Below are 10,232 nucleotides of genomic sequence, written 5' to 3'. Positions count from 1 at the left end.
GTGTTGAATTTTAATAAATCTAGTGCTCCATGCATCCCAATTTTAATAAATATATCTAGAAAAGCTAAAATGAATAGTAATTTGGGACGGAAAAGTAGAAACAGAGGGAAACTTGAATGACAAATTCAAAGATTAGTTGTAACACAGTCCACCTAACTGATGTTGGCCCACAAGCATCTTACCAAGCAGGCTAACCTTAACTAGACATAACATTTATGACACCATGTGGCCTTATAATTAGAAGGCTGGCTCATGTAAATTTATTTAGACCTTCTATTTTGATTATTATTCTTTTACTTTACACCACCATGCAAAACAAATACCACATGAAATTCAAAATATGTAAATAATACAAATTGAAATTATGTAATTAACAAGAATCGTTGAAATTCATAACATGATCAACTGGATACAAATTACTATTCATAAAAAATAGCTGAAATTCATAAAAAAATGATTGAAGAACAACTATAATTTTTATTGAAACAATGAATTTTCACTGTTCGAACAATGCACAATATACCATGGAACACTTAATGAATGGAATATGAACAATCAACTCAAAGCTAATACCACATGAACAATTCAAAACATGTAAAGTAAGAAGACCAATTAAAATATATTATGGAAACAACTGAATTATGTTACAGCAACAATAGATTATAGTAAAAAAAATAACAATGAGAGTGATTATTAAAAACACTACAAAAGACCTTAAATATAATAAAAATAAATGAAAATACTCAAGAAAATGGATAATAGAAGGAAAAAATAAATAATAACAAAAGATGAAAAAACACTAAATTAGTAAACAGAATAATGTTGCATGCATGATGAGATAAAGAAAAAGAAAAAGTTTAGTTCACAAAAACAATGGTGCAGTACAAGCCAAAAAAGGTACGAAATTACAAATAAATCCTCTAGAACCTAAAACGATATATCTCTTGTGTTCATTGTCTGTTCGAATTGATATTACCTATTCACTAAGAAGCTAATGTTACCTTTTATGTTGTCTTTGTGTCGTTAGCATACATAGAAAAATGCTAACTTCTCAGATCACAAAGAAGCCATGATTGTAGCCACGATAACTATTCATGCTTACGTTACCAATCTGTAACAATTATATGATGGTATGGTGGTCTGAATATCAAATTTTGAATCAAGATTGAGATATTTTGTTTGATAGTAGTACATACACCAACGACATACATCCGGAAGAGCTGTATAAGCATTAAGGCCCCGTTTGTTACAGTGGGGTACGGTGCCGGCCGGCTCCGGCTCCTGGTCGCTGTGCTGTCATTGTGGTTCCACCGGCTCCTCCTTGTTTTGTGAGGGGAAGGGAGAGGAGAAAAAAAAGAAGCTTTAATGAACAGTAGATAAACAGTGCTATGTCGGAAGGAGCCGGAGCTGGGAGGAATCGCACCAAACTGACCCTAAGTACAACAATCTGTGCATCGCTAGTTCAGACAAGCACTTGATCAAGAAGACACTACTGTCTGCAAGCTGAACTGCCATAGCTTCTTGGCCAACTCAGCATCTGAAGCTTGCGAGCTCGGGATGGCTATATTACAATTGGCGAAGTACTTTCCACTTATGCCCTTCACTTGAGGATGCATCGCCGCGTAGCATGCCGTTGCGGCACCCTTTAATAACAAACATAATAATGGGTTAATTAGGGTCAATCCATGTTCCGCCATGGCAGTAAAATAAGAGGTGAAGGCCTACCTGTTGCACGCTTCTACATATGAGTCTTCCTATGGAGTTCAAAAAAGCTGCAAGAATAGCAGGAACAGTTACAGACATCATTGATCATTATAACCGGAGCTCCATGCTAAAAGCCAGAAACAATGAAATTTGGTTTGCAAACAATGAAATCGATCGTCAGACTTGAAGAAAAATACCAGCGACAATAATCCTGCCACTAAAAAGGTTAGTCGCGATGACACCAGGATGAACTGCATTGGCTGAAATATTCACTCCCTCCTCCTGTTCATGAAGATGACTTCTTATGCTATTAATTAGCCAGCTCATGAATTCATATTTTAACGACTCCCATTCAGTGTCCAGAGAGCTGAGATACCTTGAAGATTCGTGATAATTCATTAGAGTGAAGAATGTTGGCAAGCTTGGATTGACCGTAAGCAATAAAGTCGTTCAAACTGTCTAAGGTGAAAACACAACAAACATGTTGGTGTTATTTCTGCAGCAACATGTCCCAATTTTGGGAGAGAATTCAGACTGATCTCACAATGGATTACCCGGAAGGATCATGAATTTTGTCGAAGCATATCCCTTCAGGATAAGTCATGGTATGCCCTGCCGACGTCACATTGACGATCCGTCCCTCGGTGCCGCTCTCCCTACATGTGCTCCTCATGTTCTCCAGTAGGAGGTTTGTTAGAAGAAAATGGCCTGCATTCAAGTCAAACGCTACTGCAGTATCAGGAACCATTCAGGTCATAGTTCAGAGTGAGAAAGCATAAATATGAACAGTCAGCAAGGTCTTCTACAGGCAGGTAAACAAGGGATATGCTGCAGAAAGAATTTGGCTTAAATGATTCGCGCAGAGGACACACCAATGTGATTTGTTGCGGAATGCAGTTCCAGGCCGTCGCAGGAACATGTGCAGTTCCTTGTCAGTATTCCAGCGTTGTTGCTGCCGAATAGAATGTCAGGTTCACCAAACACATCAGATCAATGAGACAATGACATGATCATTTCAGGTTAGCTGTCGTTTGACAGTTTTTGATATCTGGAAGTACTAGCATGAGTAGAAGGATTGATTCGTTCTTACATGAGAATGTTGAGGGGCAGGTTCAGAGACTCGAACTCAGAGGCGAATCTCCTCACCGAAGCCATGGAGCTGAGGTCCAACTCCAGCACGTCAATCCTTGCGCCGGGGATGCTGGCCACGATGGACTCCTTGACCGCGAGCCCGGCGGCGACGTTGCGGACGGGCATGACGACGTGCACGCCGAGCAGCGCTAGGACGCGCGCAGTCTCCAGCCCGATGCCGCTCGTCGCACCTGTGATGACGGCATAACCAGACCTCGGCCGTCGACGCCGGCGGTGACCTCCTCGGCCGTGGAGGCGCCGGAGAAGCCCGAGGGCCCCTTGCGGTAGAACCACCACATCGAGCAGAAGATTCGGACGGCACTGTATTATGGGACTAGTGGGTATAATAATAAATGCCAATATTTGAACGCAGCATAGCCAATGGAGAAAGAGAGACCAGATGAGCACGTTAGTATTTCGAGTGAGAGAGCAACGCGAGCGAAATCGCTGTCATAACCTGAATGGTGGCATTTGAGATGCGTGTGCGTTCACCCTTCCCGTTCGGGCCGCCGCATCGCTGTCATATCGTATATCTAGGTATATATTATTTACTATGTATTTAGACATAACATATATCTAGATGCATAACAAAATTTATAAAAAAAATTAAAACGACTTATAATTTGGAATGGGTGGAGTAAACTTTTGTTAGAAGTAGTAGAGTCTGCTGACATCTCTTCGCTCTTAATATCTAGAAATTGTTGTGCTATACAGTACAACAAGTGCTCCACCCATTCTAAAATATAAGGAATTTGAGTTTGTTCTAAGTCGATGATCATAAGTTTGACCAAAGTTAATAGAAAAAAGCATTAATATGAACGAAGTAAACTATGAAAATAGATATCTTAATGGATATAAAATGATGCTTATTTGATATCATAAATATTATTTTTAAAAAAAATGATCAAATTTAGGATTGCTTGACTTAGAACAAACTTTAAAATCCTTATATTTTGGGTGGAGTTAGAAAATAAGAAAATAGATCGACGATATTGTTCACTGTAAGTCTAAATATACAGTTCAGACCTACTTTAGAATTGTAAGAATTTGGATAAATGAAGGTACAGAAAATAAATATTCAATGTGCCAACTAGCACAAGGTGAACGAGGGTGATGTCTGCACGACACGAAGAAATTGAAAGAGGAAGGGATACATGGCCGTTGGAGTAGATTGAAAAAGCTTGCGATCCCATGTTTTGTTAGGACAAGATACAAATTGTCCATTGATCTCAGCTGCTGTAGATAATTCTTAATTTTATTTGATTATGATAGATTTTAGGTAACAATTACTTTATATATGCATTTGGATTATAAAGAACTACCACAAAAGAGCATAAACGATAACATAGAAGATAAGAAAGTACACGAAAAAAGAAATAACAAAAATAATTAGAAAGGATGAAAATATAAAAACACTAAAGCAGTCAAAAGAAAACTGTTGCATGAATGTTAAAAAAGAAGTTTAGCGGGCGAAGTTGTAGTACAAGGAGTTTCATGAGGATACTAGCCCACCAAAGTGAGCTTGGCGGGCGTGGCAGCCTGGCCTGGGGGGTGTAGTCTTCTCACATGATATTATGCAAAAGCCAGAAAAAAGGTAAGAAATTAATGATAAATCCTCCGGGACTCTAAAAGACAAATATCTTTTCTTGTGTTCAGCATCTCATGGGATGTTGCAGTTATTTTTACCTATTCATCTAAAATGAAAAAGTTAATGTTACCTATTCATCTCATTGCTGACTTTTCACAAAGAAGCCATGATTGTAGACACAATAACTATTCATTTCAGACCTTTAAGATGTCTTGAGACTTACGGGGAAAATGCAATAAATATATGATAGTATGGTGCTTTGAATTTCAAATTTTGAATCAAGGTTTGAGACATTGATAACAGTAGATACACCATAACATACATCTGGAGATCTATGTGCACCACTAGTTCAGAGAAGCATTTGATCAAGAAGCTGTAAAAGTTGTGGAAGCGTTGTTATCTCCCATTTACAAGGGATTGATCCTATCTGATCTAACTAACCGGCGCCAGGTTGTTCATCTTGACAGGATTCGCATTTACATGTTTAACAGAAGCCACGGTCTGCAAGCTGAATTGCCATAGCTTCTTGGCCAACTCAGCATCTGAAGCTTGCGAGGTTGGGCTGGCTATATTACAATTGGCAAAGTATTTCCCACTTATGCCCTTGACTTGAGGATGCATTGCCACATAGCATGTCGTTGCGGCACCCTTTAACAAAAATAAGGCAAAGTTGGTTAGGATCAATGCATGCTTCACCTATGAGGTCGTAGTACAAGAGGTGATGAAAAGCATACCTGTTCTACATCTCTACACATGATTCTTCCAATGGAGTTCAATAGGACTGCAAGAGTAGAGGGAACAGTTACAAATGCCACTACAAGTACAGCTCCATGTAAATGTTTTTCAAGGTAGATGCCAGCAACTATTTTACACATTTGAATGGATTAGAAACCCTTTCCTTTTTAAAATAATAAATCGCATGTAAAATTTGAGAAAATACCAGAGACAATAGTCCTGTTCCTAAAAAGGTTCGTTGTGATGACACCAGGATGAACTGCATTTGCAGAAATATTCACTCCTTCCTCCTGTTCATGAAGATTATAGAACTTCCGTTACTGGCTAGTTCATACACTCACATATTCAGTGGCAAAGAGCTAAGGTACCTTGAGGATTCGGGACAGTTCGTTAGAATGAAGAATGTTGGCAAGCTTTGATTGACCATAAGCAATAAAGTCATTAAAACTGTGTAAGGTCAAAATACAACAAACTTGTTGGTGTTATTTCTGCAGGCAGCAACATGTCTCAATTTTCCGAGAGAATTCAGATTGACCTCAGCATTGATTACCCGGAGGGATCATGAATTTTGCTGAAGCATATCCCTTCAGGATAGGTCAACATATGCCCCGAGGACGTCAGATTAATGATTCTCCCCTCAACGCCACTGTCCCTGCAGGCACTCTTCATGTTCTCCAGTAAGAGGTTTGTTAGAAGAAAATGCCCTGTCATCCAAACCAAACGCTACTGCATTATCAGGAATCATTGTCACAGGTCATAATCCAGAGGAGCAATTCTAAATCATGGACAATCAACAAGGGATACTTATACTCTGCTACATGTAAACAAGAGATGCCACGCAAAGAAAGCAGCTGAAACAATGTGCGCAACTAAGGCTGCAGTGCTAACTGCTAAGAGCATTTACCAATGTGATTTGTTGCAAAATGCAATTCCAGACCGTCACGGGAACGTGTGCAGTTCCTCGTCATCACTCCAGCGTTGTTGCTGCCGAGAAGAACATCAAGTCAACCCAACAGGATCCAAACAATCCATGATTTCAGCCTGGCTTTTGACATTTCGTGATATCTGACAGTCAGTACAACTAGCATGAAGTAGCAGGATTCGTTCGTCCTTACATGAGAATGTTGAGGGGCAGGTTCAGAGAGTCGAAGTCGGCGGCGAATCTCCTCACCGACGCCATGGAGCTGAGGTCCAGCTCCAGCACGTCGATTCTTGCGCCGGGGATCTTGGCCGCGATGGCCTCCTTGGCCGCGAGCCCGGCGGAGACGTTGCGCACGGCCATGACGACGTGCACGCCGCGCAGGGCCAGCACGCACGCCGTCTCCAGGCCGAGGCCGCTCGACGCGCCTGCGCCGATGGGCTCAAAATTAGATCAACCACATGAGTTCCCTTCGATGCAAACGGCAACAATTTCAAACTCCGGCAAGCCCGGGTGGCCGTCATTTCAAATACCGACCATCCCGAGGATGGCCGCCATTTTGAGCGCCGGCATCCAAGGAGGCCTCCGGCGCTCCGCTGCTTTCCGAGCAGCACCTCGGCTTCGGAGTATTGGTCGCGATGGATCCGGCGACCGAGATTCAAGTCGGAGGGTGACGCGGGAGCTAGCTGAATGGAACAGCTTATAAGAGTAATAACTGAAGGAGAACTGAAGTACACACCAGTGATGACGGCGACCAGGCCGCGGCCGTCGACGCCGGCGGTAACCTCCTCGGCCGTGGAGGCGCCGGAGAAGCCCGAGGGCCCTTTGCGGTAGAACCACCACATCAGGCAGTAGATTCGGACGGCAACTGTGCTACGGGAGTGGCTCAAATGCCAATCTGCAAGCACCACATAAACAATGGAGCAAGCGACAGAACCAGATGAGCAGCTGAGCAGGTCAGCACTCAGCAGGGGCAATTATTTTGGTCAGCAGCGCAATTTTTATTAGCAATCGAGTTGCCCGGGGGGGGGGGGGGGGGGGGGGGATGGGGATGATTGCGCAAAATGAGCACTAAGAGCAAGCCAGCGCAGCCGGCCATCAGCCAGCCATTCACTGCTACAGTTGCTGCATCAGCCAGGGACCAGCTACTGCATGAGCTGCAGCCAGCCGTGCACTTTAAACAAGCGATCAATAGTGTGCCATTTTTATTTCACATTCAACCATTTGGAACCATAAACTGAAATGCTTTTCATTTACCATAGCTTATGCAAATATGCACAAAATAAATGATATGCATACAATTATAACATTTTAGTGCTACAATAGTTGCTCGGTCACAACAACAACAAATTACAAACAAATTGATAGGTTACATTCATAACAACAAATTAGCAAATTGAGAAAATATCTCCATCATGTCAGCCCATAAAGTCCTACTGCAACCCAATCACGAACTTTACTAATATCATCGTTGGCAGTAGCGGCTAACCAATTTGATGCAAAGTCATTTTCATCACCAGTCCTAATAAGGTAGGTACCATGACCAAACATGTCAGTACCAACCATTCCAGGTTCGTTGTTATCCAATGCAAAATTATGTAGCGCAAAGCATGCAGCAATAATCTTTGATTGCTTCTCCATAGTATATAACGGTATACCTCTTAGAATTTGCCACTTATTCTTTAGCACTCCAAAAGCCCATTCCACAACATTCCGAAGGCACGAATGATGGTAGTTAAAATTTTCATTCAAATTCTCAGGACCTTTGGCATTAAACTCCAATAAATGGTACCTGGCCTAGCGATATAGTGCCATATAACCCTCACGCAGTGGGAAACAAGAATCCACCAAATAGTACTTTCCTACGTATCAACATTGTTATACAAAGAGCAATTTAGATAAACCTTACAAACAAAATAAGCTCACCTTGGGGTGGGTGAGGAAAATGCTGAACTTAGTTTAAAGCCTCCCTCAAAAGAGCAGTATCATGCACAACACCCTTCTTCCCCGTAGCAACAAATGTGAACCTCATGCCCATGTCACAAACGGCCAAGACATTCTAGCTGATGAACCCCTTTATATTGATAAAATCATCATGTGCGTTCTTAGGGACTGACATCGGAATGTGAGTTCCATCTATAGGTCATATGCACCCATCAAAATATGGTGAGAATTGATGCAGCCTAGGATGCACGCACCTGAACAATGGATCCGTTAGCCTAATAATAGTATGTGCAAAAGAGACCACGGCATCTAACACTTCACCGAACTTCCAACTCACGGTGTCCAATGACCTATAGAATCTATCTCACATTTGTCTCTGGCATTGTCTTGTGCCACGTGCCCATAGGAACATCCCTAATGCCTCAACTGAATCACATTGTCGTGTGAATTTTATACCATGGTTGGACACTAAGATTGAATGCAACAACTGAAATGCAGATGGATGGAGACGGAAATTTTTATAGCACTTCTTACTGTCAGCAAGGTTAATAGCAACCCATTGACAGCTAGTCAACTCCTCCAAGTGGAACGGACCATCTTGCACTCCACATCCACTTGAGGTAGACAATGCATACGCAGCTAACACACTAATGGTTGCACCCATGTCCCACCAGGTAGACCACTCATCGTTCAACCTTGCTGGTGAGGTGCTGGTGTTGCTCGAATTTTTGGAGCTTGACATTCCTTTCATTTTCAGACCATAACAACTGGCAATGGTCCTAGCTCATTCAATCAACGATCTGAAAAGAATCTAATTCTTTGTGAGGTCTAGATATGCTAGTTTGAAGACAAACATATGAAAAGCATGCCATCTTTTCTTTTCTTTCCAAAATCCCAGGTAATTAAATCTGAAAGTATGATTTTATTGCGTACCTTTAGGATCCATTTGACCTTGACTTGTTGACAGCCACCTCATTCATCGTGAATACCTTCAGGCTGAAAAATAAATCATGCTGTCAAACACATATGTAATTATTAAGCAGGTTGTAAACAATAATTTGCAAAATATTAAAAACAACAACAATAGCTGGAACGACACAAATTTATATGGATTAGTAGCATGAATAATCCATGTCTAACATAACATAATTCACATTACAGACATGATGCCACACCATGTCATGGTCACAATACAAGGATATACATTCCTAGGTAGATGCAAAATATATTCTAATCATGGATCGGTACTACTTCCTCTTGATGTTATCCCAAGTCCATCGGAGCCATGCAATTCGGTTCTTTGCAGCGGTAATGCTCCTATAAGATGCACGTCGGGCTGGCGATCTAAACAGCTCAGTAGCTATGAAGTACAACTCAGACCCATTCGGTACACCATCTTGTTCTACAAGGTGCAGCATTTCCATAACCTCCTCTTCCTCACGACTGATTAGATTTCTTTCATTCATAGTCCTTTGAATCATGCTCTCAGATATGCGCTCGACATAGTACTCCATACTATTAGTTCTCTTGGGTGGTGGGTTGTCAACAACATGCTCCTTTCCTGACCTTTGCGACACACGACCCACACTAGATCGTCCAACATTGTCCTCCAACCAGGCAACATTTTCATCTATCGCAGTGTCAGGGTTGCCTTCACTTGCAGAACTTGGTGTTCTATCTCCAATTCCACCAACACATAATATTGGACCGCCTTCTGTGTCCGTTGTCCCAAAAAGTGTGGTTAACTCATCATAGAATGGAAACATCTTGCCACGGAAATGTTTGTTTGCCTCGTTCTCCTATAAGTCATAAATAGGAAATATGTAAGCATGTGGGCAATCCGAGGTCAAAGCAGAAGGTAAATGATAGGACGTCGTAATTATTAGGATAAAAAGTAGTTACCTCAATTCGAGCTGTCCACCATTCATCATCACTGTCGATGGTGCAGGTACTGTTGTTCCATCCAGTACCACTCTTGTCCTTCAGTTTTCTCCAATCCTTGTACTGCCTCTTAAAGGCATTAAATTTATTTTGAAGCTGTTTGCAGGAATATTTCTTGCCCGTCTGTTGTTTGAAATTTGTATACAGGTTGTGCCAACCTAGGTTGGTTAGGCCTTTTTTATTATAGTTGAGCTTATTCTTCTCATCAATGCAGAGGTCAAGGAACATTTTTGTAGTGTTATCATCCCAGTTGGCACGGCCTGCATCCAT

At 41.6% G+C, this 10,232-nt stretch overlaps 2 protein-coding genes and 1 pseudogene across 2 annotated transcripts; all 3 read right to left on the bottom strand.

Moving 5' to 3' along the window:
- Window positions 1-1,183: 1,183 nt before the first annotated feature.
- LOC101756886 lies at window positions 1,184-3,134 on the bottom strand (annotated as a pseudogene).
- Window positions 3,135-4,654: 1,520 nt separating this feature from the next.
- On the bottom strand, window positions 4,655-7,110 carry LOC101756211 (short-chain dehydrogenase TIC 32, chloroplastic). Its single transcript, XM_004983701.2, has 8 exons — window positions 6,817-7,110; window positions 6,274-6,505; window positions 6,063-6,142; window positions 5,709-5,862; window positions 5,527-5,605; window positions 5,364-5,448; window positions 5,158-5,204; window positions 4,655-5,071 (listed from the first exon to the last, which is right to left on the bottom strand). Exons 1-8 carry the CDS (start codon window positions 6,920-6,922, stop codon window positions 4,856-4,858), a joined length of 999 nt encoding a protein of 332 aa, XP_004983758.1. The 5' UTR covers window positions 6,923-7,110; the 3' UTR covers window positions 4,655-4,855.
- A 1,846-nt stretch (window positions 7,111-8,956) lies between these two features.
- Window positions 8,957-10,232, bottom strand: LOC101764198 (L10-interacting MYB domain-containing protein). Its single transcript, XM_012842672.2, has 3 exons — window positions 9,924-10,232; window positions 9,449-9,820; window positions 8,957-9,034 (listed from the first exon to the last, which is right to left on the bottom strand). Exons 1-3 carry the CDS (start codon window positions 10,230-10,232, stop codon window positions 8,957-8,959), a joined length of 759 nt encoding a protein of 252 aa, XP_012698126.2.

The sequence above is a fragment of the Setaria italica genome, chromosome IX (genome assembly GCF_000263155.2).
Source record: "Setaria italica strain Yugu1 chromosome IX, Setaria_italica_v2.0, whole genome shotgun sequence".
Lineage (NCBI taxonomy): Eukaryota > Viridiplantae > Streptophyta > Magnoliopsida > Poales > Poaceae > Setaria > Setaria italica.
Note: the sequence above shows the minus strand (reverse complement) of the source record. Positions and strands in the feature narration are given on the sequence as shown.